Raw genomic sequence first — 19,903 nt, 5'->3', positions numbered from 1 at the left:
ATTCTAAACAAAAATCTATTTGTGCATGGGATACGTTGCGTATGCGCGATATTTGTTATATATACAAATATTTAACTGCGAACTGGGCTAGAAATTCAAATCGATTTGTCATCCAAGAAGCCAAAAGCAAATTAAACATATACAATATTTTACGTATATGTTTGTACATTAAATAAATAAAATCTGCTAAGATCTTGACGCTGGTTTCTTAGACCACCTGAGCATCTTTTCCGCTAGCGTGGTAGCGTGGGCGTAGGCTATGCTCTATATATAATTCCGTATATATCGTGCATAATTTATACAAAAATGACACATCAACACTGTTTTGTTTCATTTCTGAAAGCTAAAGAAGCAAATCTATTGCTAACAAAAATCAAATTCAAATTTTATCTGCCTACTCAACATACAGATGGAGGATAGAAGAGAGAGAGAGAGAGAGACAATATCAACAATATAGATTTATGTTTATATATATATGTCTATTTACACAAATATGATCATATGCAGCCCACACAACAGTCAAAAAAAACTCTAACAACAACAAAAGAGTCTAACCAATCTGCCAGTTAATAAAACTTTTTGTCGATTGCTCTCATCTCTCTCTTACTCTTTCTCTTCCTCTCTATTGCTCTCGGTCTTGGTCTCTCCCTGCCGTTCGATCCGCGTGTGTTTGTGAGTAGGCGGGGCAGTTAGCGGGGCAAGACACTAGCAACTAGCGTGAGCGAACAACATTCACAGGTACAAAAAAACAACAACAGCAGCAAAGCTCTCAGCTACAGATGCAGATACAGATACATTGAAACACATCTAATAGATACACTTGTGGCATGTGTTAACTTAGGTTTTTTTGTTGTCTTTTTTTGTGTTCTTTGAGGCCAATACGAACATTTTTGCCTGCTCGCAGTCGTTGTTCAAATTCAGCTTCGCACGTATTAGCGAAGCAAACACGAGAGAAACGTATTAATAAATTAGTTATAATAATTGAATTAATATTTAAACGGTAGCACGCGGCGCGTCTAAAAATTCCACCAAGAGTTCAATTATATATATTTTTTTAATTTTACAAAATTTAATAATATTTTATCTTAAAAAAAAAACATTTTTTTTACCTAATTTTTTTTTACTATAAAATGTGCCAAAAATATAAACGTGACGCATGAGCTAAAGCAAAAAGTTAATGAATTTAAAAACAACGTTTTTTTTTTCGACTAGCAAATACCCTGTGTGTCCAGTTGTTGAATGACCTAATACTAATTCGTAATCACATATACACAAAAAAAAACACATCTATTATACAATATTACTACCTTGAAGTGAATTGAGAACTCGCTTAGGAATCTTTGGCCTAAGACTCAGCAGTTGATGAAGCATATTTTGAAATACCCTAAAATCATTATAAATAGCTTAATTTACAAAATTATGCTAAAGGCCTAACAACGAGTGAAGCTGACAACGAGTTGAAAATGTTCAATTTTGCTCTCGAGCTTTAACCTTCACACACACACACACACTCAAACAGTTAATTATGAGCAAACATTTTTTTTTGTTTTCGTAATATAACAATACAATATAGATGTATTTTACTTTGCTTATATATATACTATATATTGGCGTCTTGGAACTTCATCTAATTTCCAACAATTCGGATGCACGCCGTAGTAGTCTTGCCTGCAATTGTTTAGCTAGAGATGCTTATTTTTATAACAGTCCTAGGTATACATATGTACTAGGTATATACATATGTACACACACGCACACTCACACACATATATATTCATAAATGTATATATTCAGGCACACATGTGTAGTATCTCTCTACTGGGTATACGCAACGTATCTTTGGGATCGATATTAGCATCTGGCCCTCATTTCTCGTGTGCGCTCTCGCGATCTCCCTCTGCTTCTGCCACTCTCTGACGCTCTCTGTGCGCTGGCTCCTCAGTCACATTTATTTTTAGACAAGCGTTCGTGTCTCTATTGACTTTGCACCGTTGCGATGTTTTCGCTTTTCGGCATTTAACGGTACAGCCCAAAGCGAGAGAAAGGAGAAGGCGCGAAAAGTTGCAATAATATGCTCCGCTCTTTGATTCAACAGTTAAACCAAACATCGCCCATGCAAATGTGGCCCAGCATATTAATGTGACCAATATATACGTACAATAAGACATACATGTGTGTATGTGTCTCTGTATGCTTGTATGTGTGTTCAATCGAATGTCTTTGGCCATATGGCGCGTTTACCGCAATTTAATTTTTCATTTTTTTTACTACAACAAATGCGATTTGTAACTTTTTGTTGCTGCTATTTATGTTTGTGAGTGTGCGTGTGCGACGCTCAATGAATGACAACCATCAATGAGCTTCGAATTGTCACTACGATGCTCACACATACACACACACGTGCAGCTAGTGCATGATGCCCACTTGTCAAATGTTGCCTACAGCGAAAACGCCAACGCCAACGCCAACGCCAACGCCAACGCCAACACCAGCAACGACGTCGACGCCGACGCCGACGCCGCCTTCATTGCATTTGCAATTTGGCGCAGCTTGGTTTGCAACTTGACTAATTTCGGCTTGTCATTTGAATTTGGCAACCTGTTCTACTGCGTGGCCGCGTGTGTTACGTCAGCAGCAGCAGCAGCGACTGTTGCTGCTGTGACAAGCGAAGAGCGCTCCAATGAAGGAATCAAAAACTAAACACATAAGTAAACAAGAATTTGATGATTACGAACGATCGCATAAAATAACAAAAAAACAGCCAAAAAATCTGCCCAAAAAACTTGATTTTTACAATTGTGTGTGTGCGTGTGTGTGTGTTTGTGCCTCTCTCGGTTCTTGCCACTGACGGTTGCTTTTTAATTTCGCCGAGCTGAGCGTTTTCTCAAGACATTTCGGCCAAGGTTGCAGACAAGCGACAACTTGAGATCATAAAATAAATAAAGCTTGTCTATGTATGTATGTGTGTGTGCTGGCATGTGGGTGCGTGTGTGTGTTTGTGTTTGCATTGACCATATGTGAGATTTGCAACGTTTAATTTTCAATTTATTGGAATAGTTTAAACAACAATCAGATTCAACAATAACAATATCAACGAAAATGCAATAGAAGTGCAAAAAACAACAACAAAAACGCAACTTAAAGCTGAGGACAGCGAAGAGAAAACCAACAATAACAACAACAGCAACAAAAAAAAAACAACGAGGACGAGGACGAAAGAAAAAAACGCCACATCATGATCAGCAGATGGAGTAGCCTTCAGGCATTGCTGCTGCTCCTCATGTTGATGATGCACTGCAGCCGACACCCAACAACAAACGCCTACAACATCGATCTGCCCAGCTACGTGCGACATCGACATGTCAGCAACTCGATGTTCGGCTTCAGCATTGCGCTGCACAAGACACGCAACAACTATGCCAACAATTCGTAAGTACAACAATTGACATTCTCTCAGTACAGTGAATACTCGATAAAGAAAACTTGAGCTTGAAACTTTTGCAAGTTGGCAAATTTGAGAATGTTTCGAGTCTGCTAAGGAGGTCAGAAGGCTGACAACTGTCTGTTAAATTATTGACAAACAAATTATGAAGAATGTAAAAATTTGCTTCTTTTTTCCTTTTCTTTTTTGGGGTGCTAACTTTGTTGAAAACAACTGAAAATTCAAAGAAAACTTCAGTTGCATAGTTCGGGTTTTTAGTCGAACATCGAAGCGCGTACAAAAGCAATTATATAAGTTGAGCGAACGACCTTCTGACACCCGATACAGAGCCAAAAAGAGTGACAGTGACATATGCATACCTAGGCAACATACCTAAGCGCACATACGCACACACACACACACACACACACACACACACATACACACACAGAATTTCAATGGCACACTGCGCATGCGCACCGGAAACAATCAGGCATGCCAAACAGAAAAGTATCTTTTACTTCTGATAGGGGCCCCCAAAGAAACAAATAGATGCATGCAACGCGAGCATTTGTCGACAGACAACACTCACACACACATAGACAGAGATATGTATAAACATATATAAACATATATATATATATATATAAATATATATTTATATACTATATATGTTATTGTTCTTTTTAGGCAGTTAGCTTTGTATTGCCAGTTGAAAAGCTGAAGCTGTTGCCGCAATCATCTGCGTATTCAAGTGATAAGCGTCACATTTTATCACTTGGCAGCAACAGCAGCAGCAGCTGCAGCCTCTAAAGTCACTCCGAATTCAAACTAAATGCGATATCGACACAGCTATTGAGCGCCCAAAGTGAAAAGGATTTGTTTCTACCCGAGATTATGATGGAATGACACTGGGCAGCGCAGCTCAAATACACTTCAAATTTCTTAAAATATTTTCAGAAGAAGAACGGAAACTAGATGCATACAAATATTATAAATAGAGTTAGAGATTCCTAAAAGAAAGCTTTTGGAAATTGTAAACAAAGTTACTGAGATATAGATAAATGAACATATAGATATAGATGCAGATGCACATACTAGATACAGCTAAAGGTGTATTTACTAAGAGCTATTCATATATAGCTGCAGATACAAATACTAATGCGCATATACATAGATACAACTATTGGCAGAGCTTCATATAAAGATACAAAGACAGATTCATATATAGCTGCAGACAATGCGATAAGATACAGATGCAGACTAAGTATCAGATAAAGATGCAAAGACAGATTCAAATATATGCATATGGATGCATCTACAAACATATTTGTATAGATAAATATCAATATATAGATATATTCATAAATATATAGCTATAAAGATACAGATAAATTTATATAGATAAAGTTCTACCAATAATAGAGACTTAGTCTCTGCTGCTCAACATATTTCATGACAAACTTGTAATGCCTTCTCGCAGGGTATAAAAAACGAAGTGAGAAGTGCTGTCGGAATATGCTGACAAGCAGCTCCGTCCGTATCGGGCACAATTCTATGTTTATATTTATTTATGTTAAAAGAAATTTGAAAACAATTCAATTGTCATCCAGAGCACTTGCAGTACATAAATATGAGATTCAACAGGAAATAAAAACAAATAGTTAATAAATAATGTTTATATTGCCTGAGAGCGAGACAACTTATCAATCTTTGATAGTACGCTAGCCCAACTTAGGCTCAATGCTAATAGACGAAATAGAAAATAGAAAAAAGAATTTGTTGAATGTGCCAAACCCGTTCATAGTGTCACAACGGCACAGCTTCAGTTCCATAAATAAACTCTTTCGGCAGATCTATATATACGAATGGACTATATTCGAGATACGAGAGTGGGGACATTGTGTTGGCTGCATTTAGTGCGTCTTGTGTCAACACCAGAAGATCCTAAACGCCATTAATTTCAATCAGTACCCGATCAAAATTTATGGCCGCCAGCGTGTCCCATAGCACTATATAGGCGACTTGCTCCAAAGTGCTATTAAATAATATATGCTGTATAAATACATGACCATATACATATGCATTTACAACGTGAAGCTGCAAATGGAGCATTTTGGCTTTGAGCCGTAACGTTATTGGCCGAATGCAGCTGAACCATGGCAAATGGGCAAAAGATTCGCGTGTCTCGTAGTTTTAAGTGCCAGCCCTCAGTGTCGATTAGTTCATGTATTCGCATGAGCATTCATATTCACATTCACATTCAGATTCCTATGTACCCGATAGCCTATTGAACTTTGAAAGTTCGTCAACGGGAACGCTTCGGCCAGCTTCGCCGAGCGTGTTAATCAAACGGCCACAGTTCAGCTCAGCTCAGCTCAGCTCAGATGCGAAGATGCCTTCCACAGAAACATTTGACTTTTCGCACGTTCAAAGCATAAGAACAATAAGCAGACGCTGATGAGCAGAGATACGAGCCATGCATAGAGTCGGAGGCAAGCCGAAAGAAGCTACAAGATGCGAGCTCTTCCTCGTCTACTAGCCAGCGATAAACAGTACACAAAGAAAGGCAGAGAGGGGCAGAGAGGGAGCGAGAGAGGCGGGGCGATCGAGGCAATATAGAGACAGCAGGCGGCTGATAGGCAGAAAGTCTAAGTTATCATCGCATTGAACGTGTGTTGAAAACTGCAATTAACTGAAGTTGTTCAGCCATACCCAATGAAGCGCACAACAGAACGGGCATATATGCTAGCAGAGAAAGTTGGGTCATATCCATAAGCAGACTCTTAATTTGAGTTCACTTAAAACTGTCGAAATCTTGGTTCAACTCAAAATTTAACGATAAACAAATAATACATTTATACAGTAATCACATACCTTATCAGCCTTTTTTATGCAAATCGGGTCCCGGCTAATCTATTGTAAACGACGAGGCTGACAGACTTTAATATCCGTTTATTAAATAAACTGCAGTGCCTTGACCTTTGAGACTAAGAAGTGAATAAACACTGAATTATATAAAGGAATATGTATTCACTTTATATATATGTATATAATATATTCATATATAGATGTCTATATAAATTGTGAACTTTGTCAAAAGTCACATTCTTTGGCTTTTCAAAAATCTTTAAATTTTATATCTGACTTAAATACTTTGTATAAAAGTGCTTCTAAAAACTTGCCAATAATTTTACACACACACACACACATGCGCACATACACATTTAAAAAACACAAAAATAAGAGAATAAAAAGTAGTCAGCCAACGCGCTATTTAAATGCAGCGTTAAAATGTTTACAATTCAATAAACAGACATCAATGAAGACAGAACACAAAAAGCGCGTTTCGTGCGTGCTTGGGAGGCCGCCAAGCTTCCATGTACAGGTATAGATTCAGATACAACTACACACACATATATATATTTGTATACTTTATATATATATAGATCTAGATACAGATACATATCTATACAGAAATGCATATAAAGATAGAGATGAAGATACAGATACAGATACAGATACAGATACAGATACAGATACAGATACAGATACAGATACAGATACAGATACAGATACAGATACAGATACAGATACAGATACAGATACAGATACAGATACAGATACAGATACAGATACAGATACAGATACAGATACAGATACAGATGCAGATACAGATACAGATACAGATACAGATACAGATACAGATACAGATACAGATACAGATACAGATACAGATACAGATACAGATACAGATACAGATACAGATACAGATACAGATACAGATACAGATACAGATACAGATACAGATACAGATACAGATACAGATACAGATACAGATACAGATACAGATACAGATACAGATACAGATACAGATACAGATACAGATACAGATACAGATACAGATACAGATACAGATACAGATACAGATACAGATACAGATACAGATACAGATACAGATACAGATACAGATACAGATACAGATACAGATACAGATACAGATACAGATACAGATACAGATACAGATACAGATACAGATACAGATACAGATACAGATAAAGGCAGAGTTCGTGAGGTAGACACAGATACAGATAAATTAATACAGATAACGATCTATATATGTAAAGATATTGATATATATAGATGCACACACACACAGAGATAGAGTCAAGAAATATAGAAACAGTTGCAGATAGAGATTGGACTATAGCAAAGACCATCTTCTGCTATGTGTGCTTGCAGAGAAGCGACAAGCGCATCGCAGCTTTCACACCCTGCAAAACTATACTTTGAAAGGGTGTTTTCGTTTAAGTTCCTATTGTGACCTAAAGACTTCAATAATATCAGCATCTGCATAGCATATCTAGCTATGAATATCAGCATACAAACTGAATTGGCTAACGAAATGTTTAAGCTAGTAAAGCAAATATTATCTATCTTTATCTTTATTATCTCGAATATCTGCATAGCACTGGCAGAGCTGTAACAGCTTGTTAATAGCTAATGGGTATTGTCGCTGTCTGGGCATTGCCTCAGCTGCTCATAGGTTAGGTTTGTCTAATAATTAACACTTATGTTTGCCCTCAGCTCAGGGCTTCAGGTGTTTGTTGAGTGATGCTCAAAGGGCGCTGCTCAGTGACTGTGCCGGCACCCGCTACACCCCAGCTACATCCACAAGCAGTGCGATCTGAAGTGCACTTAAAGCTGAAAATTACCTGACTCCATCTGCTGTCTGCTGCACAATATAATTGTGTGTTAAATGTGCGCAAACAAAGCCGGAGGCTGTAAACAGCTTCAGGGCGATGGAGATTAAGGAGAAGCAGCGCAGGGGCAGGAGAAGTCGATTTTTTGCTTCTCTTTTCTTATTTTTTATTTTTTTGTTTCTTTGTCTGTAACAAGTTGTGGTTATTGTTAATATGGCAAGCCGTTGGCCAATGCGGTTTGCCCTGACGCAATGTCGGTGGCAATTAATACGCACACAAATATCCAGTGACTCGTTGTAGAGCAGCAGCAGGCAATGTATCTGAATCTTTATTTAGTATCTGTGGCTGTCGCTGACACAGTTAGAGCTGTGCGTGTGCTATTTACGGTCAAGTGTTTGCCACAAGGTTGTCCTCCTGTCCACCTGTCCGCTAGTCCGCTCGTCCGCTTCACCCAATTGGCCAAATAAGTCATCATCAGCCGGCCGACCGTTAGGATCGCCTCATGTGCAGGTGGCTGCCGCTCTGTTGAGCTGCCCAGGTTTCCTTATACACTGGCATGCAGCAAGCAGCATGCAGCATGCAGCATGCAGCATGCAGCATGCAACATGCAGCTCCCTCATTAGCCTGGCCTCGTTCGCATTGCAGTGCCACAACTGGGTTACACATCATGCATATAGGGTGCGTCACAAGATCCGTTATAGCTAACTAGAAAAGTATAACAACTATTCTTTAAGCTAATCTCCGATCTTGTTTTTGACTGCATGACTTATCGCACAAATATGTTCTCGTGGGATTACACAGATTAGATAAAGAAGATAGTTCAAAAATTCACAATTTCCGTTAAGATTCTGTAGACAAAAGTTGAGATCTCTTTTTTGTTTAACTATCGGAGTTTCATGGAAAGTCAAACACTTTCCGCATGTAAAAGTTATAGTTATATATCTGAAGAAGAGCCATTGCACAAGAGCCTATTGCAGCTATTGCTTTTGGGCGGCGCGGCTTGGATGAAATTGATGCTGTCTTCTGTTCGCTCTCCCCCTCGAGGTCCTATAAATGGACTCCCAATTGCAAGCGACAGCTGCTGTCGGTCGTCGCTTTGTTGTGGTTATGAAATTGCAAACAGCAGCAGCAGTGGCAGCAACAGCAGCAGCAGATAGACAATGAAAAGTAATTGATTTCAAATATTTACTGTACTTTGTACACTTTGGCATTTGGCTGGCATTAGCGAGTCTCGCTCAGTTGCCGCCAGTCTCTGCCTGGCTCAGTTTGTCCGACTCTCCGTCTGTCGATCTTTCTGCCATTTAATTGATTGCCGCTTGACTGCAGAGTCGAGTGGCCGCAATGCCGATAAAGATCGGATCAAAACGATGTGGGCTGTGCCAGAGTTAAGCCATGGGCTATACCGCAGAGCTACTGGGCCATGGCGTATCCTGTGTTCCACTCATTTGTACGGAAGTGTCAATGTGTGAAAAAGGTGTTGGGAAAATGCATGCACACAGAAAGATAAACACACACACACACGCAGGAGGGGGTGCGCACTTTGAGCGCCGGCGCAGCGCGATGTCACGTGTGAACAGTTACTTTTGTATTCTTTCCCAGCCGGAATTTTCCAGCCATCTATCTCTATCGGTCGGCCAGCGAGAGAGAGCGTGAGAGCTAGAGAAATGAGGCGCGCACATGTTTAGCGCCGAGACGCCCGCGCGTTTCTCCCATTTCAAATGAATACAAAACGAAGAAGGAACAACAAAACTGCAGTAAAATGCCTCGACCGAGGGCACCCGATCCGAGGTACACTCGAAATGACTTAGCGATTTTGGTGAATTAAATGTAGCCCTTTCTTGTGATGTCTGCATGTATGTGTGTGTGCACAGATGGTATGTATTTATATAGATACTAGTACTGCTGGCGCTGCGGGCACAGTGCGTGCCAAAAGTAAATGCCAGCAGATAGACGTTCTGTCCGCGATTGCAAATGTTTGACATAGCCGAATATTGATATCGCACGTTAAACTCGTGATCGACGTGATTGCCTCTAAGATTCCTCTAAATGAGTTCTTGGTATAAAATTATAAAATTGTATGTAATATAAAATTAGATATAGTTTATGATGTATGTTATTTATATGTGTACAGCATGAGTCATGCTTGCTGAATCAAAATTATTTGCAGAGTTTTGAATTCAAGTTGATTCACTGACTCGTGCTGGATGACGATAGCTTGAGCTAAATTTATCTGTCTATATCATTGTTGATGCTCGTCACTTTTGCTTGCGGCGTGCGCATACAGTTGGCAAACACTGTTGCTTCATTCACAGCAAGGCTAAGCAGGCGGCGTGTCAGAGGCAGGAAGCATGCGCAGCTTCACACGCGTTAGGGGTATTCACTGTTGAGCTCGTGCTGTCCTGCCGAACGGATGTTGTGCATGTGTTGGGCTCAAGTCACAAGTCAAGGAGGCACATACTTTCAACAACAGCAACAGCAACAGCAACAACAACAACAACAACAACAAAATAAAGTTTATTTTTAACATAATTTTTATTGCGGCTGCTGCACGCGACGAGCACCGAACACCGATCGATGGTTCGATTTGGCATTCAAGGCGCGTTGCGCAGAGTTCGAAGGTTTTTCAATTTCTTTTCTTATGCTCTCGCTCGCTCTGCTACCTTGGAGTTCCAGCTAAATTGATTTTCCATTATGGCCTCGTCTTGAATTTCCCCTAAAGATGTTTACGTTCTCATGTGTGCGGAAAACGTTTCGTTTTGTGGAATGCATTGTGTGGCATTTCACGCCTCGACTTCCATGCACGACCTTGCGGCCCATTTCTGGCTATTGGCCATTTTTAATTGAGACATTGCCCAAGTTCCAAAAAACCGAACCAATTGAAGCAAATTTGTTCTGTTTTTTATTGTTTTTCACTTTGTTTTTTGGCGCCTTCACTCGCTGTTCTGTGCCTTTCTGCATTGTTTTTTATTCATGACGCGTTTTATTCGGGCCTTACCCTGTACCCATTGAAGGAAGGGTATGATGTATTTTGTGTAAGATCTTAGAACTGATATGGAAGTCTTCGATTACTCAATACGAAGCGATATCGATATCGATCAGTACTTCATAGATATATTAGCTTTACTCTATGTGCAGCTCTTTATTAATTACAGGGTATAGCCTAGTCGCATCTATCTCTGCTGTATGCGCGCATTTTATTTAAATTTTTCTTTTTGTATTGCCCATTTTTAATTGAAGCGCATTGATTTTGATTACTTTTGTGTACTCTGCTCTATAAGGTCCATTGTGTATTCATCTAGTTGTCTGTGAGTGTGAGCTTGTGTGTGTGTGTGTGTATGCGCTTTGGTTCATTGCACACACACACACACAGACAATACTGACGCGTGCTGCTTGATTCGGGAATTGCGCCAGCCACGTTCCACGAGCTATTCACGATCGTAACATCTTCTATATAGGTTAGCATTTGTTGTAGTCTAACTTATTTATTGTTGATATATCTTGATATATCGAACTACTCTGTTCCAGTTTGTTTCTTCTCTGTTCATAGAACAGATTCCTTCACTCAGCACTCGTAATATCAACGTCGTGGGAAGTTGTATATTTATTGGAGAAATTGAAGTCAATAACCCTGCATAATACACCATCTGCTGCATTATTCATAATATCACTTGGTTCGGCCATTCCTGGAATGGAATTGCGAATCTGCCGAAATAATGAATGAATAAACATATGCATATGCATAGAGTATACTATATATTGTGAAGTAAGGTCCCAACTTTCGCACAAATGACGCATTCAATGTGATTCATATTTTGGAGTTAGATACACAATGTGTTTGCAATTTGCTAGGTATTCATTCATACATGGCATATGAACAGAAATTCAGATTGGGTCAGCGTAACGGAGGGAAATTTAATTAAACCTGTTCGCTCTTGGCGCCGCACTCTATGCCATAAGTCGTCATTAATTATATATATGCCCATTTTATATGCAAACGCCAAGCATGATCAAGTGCTGTTCCTATCGCCATGATGTCAGCGTCTTTATAGCCAAAGATTGTGTACAGATTGTACAGTGAAAAGGCAGCTAAAGTGTAACTACTTTGCTTGACTGATGGAATGAAATGTTTTAAAGCTCAAATAAAGTTAAACAGGTTTCGAAAATCCGTTGGGCAACTGGAAAAATGAATAACTAATCTGAGTTCTGAGTTCATTTCTCAACTAGAGTCGAAAAGTGTTGACATTGAATTAAGTCCCAAGATCAACTTCATTTGACCGGCTCCACAGGTCTTAATAGATTCATTACGTCAAGCAAACAGTTTAAGTGGCTTAGTGGTTATATCAATTAAGCAGAATTCAAAAGGAAGTAGCAGAAAATTGTGCTGGCCACAGTCTTCAGCTGCCTGGGCCAAAGGTGGTTGTCCAACGGCGCATTGGCCATTGTCAGCGTGCACCCTCGCCGGTAAGGAGCTCGCCCTTTGCATTGGGTAAGAGTAAGAGTAGTACATCATGGCACGCACATTGACAGCTGTCATTAGCATTCATTGCGGAAGCGCGGCAAAAACCCATTGAAGGGCCTCTCTGACTGCTGCTGGCTGGCTGCTGGTTGCTACTGTTGGGGGGTGCAGCAAATGGGCCTTCATTAAAATGAAAATAATAAAACTGAAAACTGAAAATAAATATAAGCAATGGCACAACTGCCGGCCACAACGGCAAATCAAACACTTGAGAGTTGATTAAAAACGGCCCGGCTGCTGCTACTGGGCCCTGCCTCATGCCTGCTGCCCCGCCCCTGGTTGCGCCCATATGCAACAATTTGACGTTTGACTAAAACTGAAATCCGCACAGATGCGTCACACATAAGAGCAGAGCGAACTAAGGCGCCCATAAATAAATGAATGAATGAATAAATGAATGCATGCATGAATAATGTAGTTCTCAATCAAAGTGAATGAAAACTGAATAAAGTCTGCAAATGGATTGGAAATGAGACACTTCAATGTTGCTATAGGTCAGCTTGCTTTGATCTTTATGCCATTCTGCAAATAACCAAGCCGATCGAATAACTATGAATACTCGTTTGTATACATTCATGCACTCATACATATACATATGTCTATATTTGCTGCACATTTGAAGAACTGACAATGAAATTCGATATTTGGCGTATCTATATCTCTGTCAACAAGGGCTTAGAACTGTTTGTATGTCTAAGAAATCATTCACATAACTGTTTATATAATATAGGACTGAAGTGTGGAATTGCTGTGTTATATAATTCATATTTGTTCAATAGGATATGACAAAACAAATTAGTTTTTTATACTAAAGATAGATTTTAAGCAGAAACATGATGTGGCATGGGTATACTTGCTATATATATATATACATATACAGTATGCAGCATACAGAAAGTATCGGGACTCTTTTCTTTACATTTTATCTTTAATGTGCAATCGAAAAAACTTCTTTTCATTTGGCTTAAGCTTTTTAGAGTGCAGCACTACTATTTTTATGAAGACAGCTGTATATGATACTAGCATAGTCGTAGTAATTAGTGCCACTATTTATTTAATTTATGTTATTAAATTTGGTTTTTGGCTATGCAGCTTTCATGCTCGCTCACGAACTGAAATGAGTATATTGGTTTTGTCTGTGTTTGGTCGTCTTTTAAACTAGAGACTTTGGGTTCAATTTACTTGTTTGCCTTCTCAGTTTGTAGAGTATAAAGGTGTGTTGGATAGGCTCTGGCATGTGGCAATGAGGAAACACTGATCTCTTAAGCATAGATTTGAGGCATTATTGAAGCTAGAGTCTTGCAGACTATTTACTTGCTTATAAACTTCATTTATAAATTGTAATATCAGTTTAAGGCGCTCGCTAGTTACTTGAAGCTTGAAATACACCCTCGTATAGGCTACATCGTGCTGTAAGTGTATAGTGTATATATGTAATATATGGTATATATAAGTTTCCATCGGATAAAACAGTAACTTCCTGTATTCGAATTCTTATATATATATATAAGAATATGTATTGCTATGCATAAGCCATACAGATTCGAAATCAGGAAGTATATATAATAAGAATATATATAGCTATGCATAAGCCCTATATATATTCTATATTTTTATATTCTTCAGATTTTTTCAGATTAAGTTGATGGACTTAATGGGGCAGCTCAAAGCCGCATATATATTAAATTTTGAATGCATTTCAATTCTTAATTGTTTTATTAAATATAAAATCCGCGTGCATAAAGTAACTTTCTTTATCTTAATTTTATTTTTAAAATAATATGTAACTTCCTGATTCTTGATTATCTTTGAATGAATTAAAAATTAAAAAATGAAGTTGAGAATATTTTAAAAATATTAAATTATTTTAAATATGTTTATTTCTGGTTTTAATTTGAAATATATTAAAATTGTTAAGCTAAAAAAGAAATATTATTTGTAAGCTCTTATTTATGACTGAGCTGCATAATGTTAATATTATCTCTATCTTAATCTTTATCTTTATCTTTATCTTTATTTGCAGTTTGGTTGTTGGCGCACCCAAGTTCGACACGTCCACGTATCAGGAGCGCGTGGTAGAGGCTGGAGCCGTATTCAAATGTTCGATGAACGACGATGACTGTCATTTGGTGCAATTCGATTCGAAAGGTAAATAGATGGCAAAAGTCAACGTTAAGCAACCGAGCAATCTGGGAGTCTTGGGACTGGCTGTGGATCTGGCGCCAGTTCAGAGCTGCAGTCATGTTCCAAGCCTCAATTTTTGCCCAGTGTCTCCGTGTCTTCGTGTCTCCGTTTCTCCGGGTCTTCGAGTCTTCAGGTCTCCCAGTTGCAGTGCCTTTGTATGTGTTTCCCTTTCGTATTGGCGCCAGCGACAACAGCGCCAAATGCAATTAGTTATTTATGGCTCACACGCATGCGCAGCGTTTTCCTTAGTATGCAAACTGCGATTGCTAATATGCAAAGCAGCCACAACAAAAAAAATTATAAAAAGCAAAACAAAAACAAAAAAAGACAGCGAAAATTAACTGCAAAAATTGCGCACGGCTGCAGTTTATTATTATTTTTAGACGTTTGCCATTTCGCCGTCCAGGCACTTCCTTAAGCGCAAACGGAAATGATAAACAGACGGCCTTTAAGACAAACAGACGCCCATTTTCAAGGTCCTCCCCGCACGGCCTGTCGGCTGCAGCCCATGGCCAGCCACCCACAAGCTGCACTGGCTGCGGCCTCTCCTGCCAGAGGCTCCGCCTCCACTGGCGACTCACAGCAACGGATGCGCATATAAAAATTATTCGCTTCGTCGACGATGACGACGACGATGGGGCTGACGGCAATGCTGTGAATGCGATGAAGTCTACTCAAATGGAGTGTGTTTCGCTTTGCTGCGGCTTTTTATAGAACAGACAAGCTTCCGTATAGCGAACTGCAAGTGCATCCATTTGACTAGAGATCACAAGACCGAAGCAAGCAAGCTTAGCACTCTGTAGATGTGCGTGTCCAGAGCTCAGCTTCCATATATTGATTTGCTGGCCAACATTTGCAAGCTGTACTGTAGCTGGTCTTAAGTGTGTCATAAGTCACACGCCTGCTGCCAACACCTGGCAAAGGTATCTGAATTGTGTGACTGCTGACGCTAACCAAATGTTTTAATGCTCGCTCCTTCCTCTCATATCGTATGCTTGCTAACACCTCGCCCCAAAATCAATCAACAGGAGTCAACAGGTGCTTCATTCGGCTCGCAGGTTGGTTCATTAACTCATTAACTCTTCGACGGATTATCGATGAATTAGCATTAGTCAACGCCACGTTCTAGTGAAGCGATCTGATTCATGGCAACGCTGATTACTCACCTGCACTCATGTACATATTTCTCTATGCAAATGTGTCGATATTTATAATTACCTGAATGTTTTAGCTCTCATCACTCATTGTGCACCTTTCAATTGACCAGGATTTGAGTTTTTTTTATATGCCCAGAATCGAGTATATATACATATATAAATATATTTATATGCATTCTTGATCCAGATCTCATTTCCATATATTTGTTCCTATGAACTCATTAACTTTATATTTGATATATATTCCGAGAAACTGAATGTTTTCGATAAGTCATTCTAGTTCCTTGCTATCGATTAAAATCGATGTCTGTATTTACTTTCTCAAACATAACTTAAAAGCTTTAAGCTCACTTTTACTCACTATTAGTTATCTTAGTCGAGACAAACAGACCTATTTGAATGCCAATAATACGCTCTAAAAATAGCACTAAGAAAATTAATAAAATTTAGAAGTAATATTCCATAGTAAAGCAGCTCTGTGCAGCTTAGGGTAGGATAGTGCCTAGTCGGACAGTCCCGACTAGAGCACGTTTAGTTGTTTATCTCGACTTCGGCAATTTTTCGTTGCACTTAAATATAAATAGATATATATATATTATATAATATAATATCTAATATAATATGATCCTATATTTTTCAGTTTTATACTTCTTAAAATCAAATTTCAATTTGGTTTGGAAAAGTTTAAAAATTCGAAACCAAATAGTTTTGCTTTTCAATATTTTTGATTAAATAATACTAAGATCAGATGTATTATGGACAAATATCATGTAGTAAAATGTGCAATTTAGTTTTCATTTATTTTAATTTAAATTTGAATAGTTAACGGAAATAGCAGCTCCGAGTTGTTCGCAACATCGTAAAGATACATTCATCAGAGTTTGCCTAATCCGCTGTCACACATCATGCCTTTCTAATTCATTTCAATCATCAGTCAATCAGCATTGTAAGTACTGCAATCAGCACACACACACACACACACACTCATATATGTATGTATGTATTCACCTATGTCCGCACAACCCTCGTGTGTGTGTTATGAAGGAGGCTCCCCGAACGAAATGAAAGCGTAATAAATCATTGCCCAACATGAACGGAAGTGGCCATTATGCCGTTATTTGCTAAGTGCCTTGTTTAGATCAACTTAATTAGTTTGCTTTTGTTTTTTCTCTTCTTTTCTTATTCACTTGTGTGTCCGCCCGCCTTTGTTTTCGCTTTAAAAGACATCTGTATTAATTTCGGCAAATTTTTGGTTTCCGTCGTTTTTCGGTTTTGCGTCGCTTTTTTAGTTAAAGTGCGCGAAGAGACTCTTACAAATGTAGAGCACTCGTTTTTAATGGCTTTGCGCTTGTTTTCGCCAATATTTCTAATTGCTCTCCTCACCTCCCCCTGCAGGTAACAACAAGAACACCATGGGCGAAACTATCGATCGCAAGTCATATCAGTGGCTAGGCGCGACTGTGGCCACCGGACGGGACAGCGACTTGGTTGTGGTGAGTACAGCATAAATATCAAATAAGATTCCGTATATATATATATATATATATATATATATATATATATATATATATATATATTTGTATGCGAAATCACTTAAAGTTCTTTTAATAATTATGCATTTTCATTAAAAGAAAATTATTGCATTTTCTTTTATATATTTTACATTAATTATTGCAAGATTTCGCATTTTTTTTATACTCATTGGCGTTGTAGGAAGACTATATTGGCTGTTGGGCACAGCAATTGGTGCTAGGCGATAGATCTACTTTTTTAAGAGATTTATAATGCTCCATTTTCTCTCTATTCGTCACATCGGCTGAATGCTTATTTTTAATTAGTTCTCATTTGACAGCAGCTCTCATAGGTTCTTAATTGACTTTATTATATGTATATAGTAGCGGACGGCAGCACAGCCAAAGTCGAAGAGCGTAAACTCAATAAACTTGAATTTCTTAAGGCCGCTCGATAAGACTGGGCTGCTTAGTGTTGGCTCTGTGCAAAGTGCGTCTTGCTAGGCGTCATTCTGTTGTGTTCTTTTGGATTTTGGATTATATCGTCTCTACAATGTTCAGTTAAAAACGTATACTATGCATAACTAGGCCCATGGGAGGCGTGGCAAAGGGGTAAATTTGTAATTGATAGAGGTTTTTAAAACTTTCAATATTTTCTTAAATTCGTATTGCATAAAAGAGTATTAAATAATAATATAATTAATAAATATATTTAAAAATATTCCGTAATTAGTTAGCTTCAATTGTGATTAATTCAATATCAAAATTATTGATTAATTCAATATACAAAATGCTTTCATTAGCTTAGCTTTGGCTATTTCCAATGCAGCTCATCTTATAGGAAATTGACTTTACAAATTTTTAAATTTTGCCAGAGGACTCTAATTGAGCTATCCTATTAGCCAATTATGTGTCTTATAGTGATTATGACACTTAATGTGTCTTAGGCTAGTTTCATGAAAGTTAATTAAAATATAAGGTGAGCATCAGCCCACGAGCCCACATGGGACTTAGGCTATCTTAACGCGTTTGTCAATGCTGTAAAGCCGCAGTTAATGTGACGAGAAACAGTTTGTGCCGACCTACTCGGCTAACAACTGACCCACTGACTGACTTTGTCTGCTCGCCAACGGCAAGCAGCAACCACCAGCCAGCAGCAGTTGCAGCCACAACGGCACCTCGCGTCCGCAGTGTCGATTGTTTGATTTTCATGCGCATTGATGGCATCATCGGGAAATGCGATAGCTCGTTAAATGGCTGGCGGGTTCTTATTAACAACATCCCATGGGCGCATTGAAAGTGCAAGCGCAAGCAGCCAGGAGATGCCATCAAAGCAGGTGGGCGGCCGTTCAAACAGCGTGGCAACGTAGCTGGGGCACTGGGGCACTGGGAAATTGAAACTTTCAGTTCACAAAGAAAAATCCAAAATGACATTTTTTATGACGCGAGTTTCGCTTTTGATGCCAGTTGCGGTGGGTGTGCAATGCCGTTATATGAGAGAGTGTGCGTGTGTGTGTGTGTGTTTATGTTTGTGTCTTGTATACCCTGCAGTCGTTAAAATTTGTAAAGCACAAATCTGACCGTAGATCTAAAGACGCTCAGCTCTGAAGCTTGAGCGTTTCATATTTAGAATCAAAATACTGAGAGTCAGGCAGATTTGATTTGACTTAAAAATTAATTCCAATTTATAGATAATTATAGAAATCCAAAAACAAGCAGACAGAAGAGATAAAGTTGGGTTCAAAAATTTACTAAAATATTTGATTTATGTATTAAATGGCAAACTCAACTAACGTTTTCTCTTCTTGTCAATATTTGTGTTTGCTATTAGCTACAGGGTATCTTTAAGCTGTGCATGTTCCGAGTCGATTTGGACATGTTTTGATTTGCTGTTGGGCTTTAGCCGCAATAACAAACACAGCAAAAATTCTGAATGCGTTTTGATTCGATTTCAATGTGTTGTCATCTTTGTGGTCAGAGTAAACGTGGTGTTGTCTTGGATTGTGTCAAGTAAACTAGAGATACACACACACACGCACACAGTTATCAACTATATGAAGCGTGCGCTGTTTAAGGTGTGCCACAGCCGCAACTTTGGTTAATTGCGTTGGCGTTGCTGGCCCAGCCAGGCTAAGAAAAAGAAGAAGAACAAAGCAAAAAAAGTGTACCTTACCACCCACCCAACTGGCCAACATTTGATTTTCACTTTAGTTCTCAATTAACTTTGATTTGGCCCATTTGATTTGGCAAGCAAACGAGCCGTTAACATTGATGGCCAGCCAGAGCCATTGTGGCCATTGTGTTCATTGTAGCTTGGCTTTGTTGGCCAACCAAGTCCAGGTCACTTCCGCCACGTGCGCACCCAGCACTGACCTGGCCTTCAAATGCCCATTAACAGGCCATCGATTTAT

At 38.9% G+C, this 19,903-nt stretch overlaps 1 protein-coding gene across 3 annotated transcripts in view; it reads left to right on the top strand.

Moving 5' to 3' along the window:
* The window catches only part of LOC111596559 (integrin alpha-PS2), a 38,320-nt gene that overhangs the window by 517 nt on the left and 17,900 nt on the right, over positions 1-19,903 (top strand). For 2 of the 3 annotated variants that reach the window (XM_030224055.1, XM_030224053.1), the window contains exons 2-4: positions 3,058-3,429; positions 14,664-14,788; positions 17,377-17,474. In XM_030224055.1, the coding sequence (XP_030079915.1) occupies positions 3,236-3,429; positions 14,664-14,788; positions 17,377-17,474 (417 nt within the window). In that variant the 5' untranslated portion in view covers positions 3,058-3,235. Of the gene's footprint in view, positions 1-884; positions 958-3,057; positions 3,430-14,663; positions 14,789-17,376; positions 17,475-19,903 lie in introns of those variants that run through there. The other variant, XM_030224054.1, reaches the window with a different exon arrangement.

Source organism: Drosophila hydei, unplaced genomic scaffold (assembly GCF_003285905.1).
Source record: "Drosophila hydei strain 15085-1641.00,03,60 unplaced genomic scaffold, DhydRS2 tig00000343-arrow-arrow-pilon, whole genome shotgun sequence".
Taxonomy (NCBI): domain Eukaryota; kingdom Metazoa; phylum Arthropoda; class Insecta; order Diptera; family Drosophilidae; genus Drosophila; species Drosophila hydei.
The sequence above is the reverse complement of the archived record's forward strand: the minus strand, read 5'-3'. Positions and strand labels throughout refer to the sequence as shown.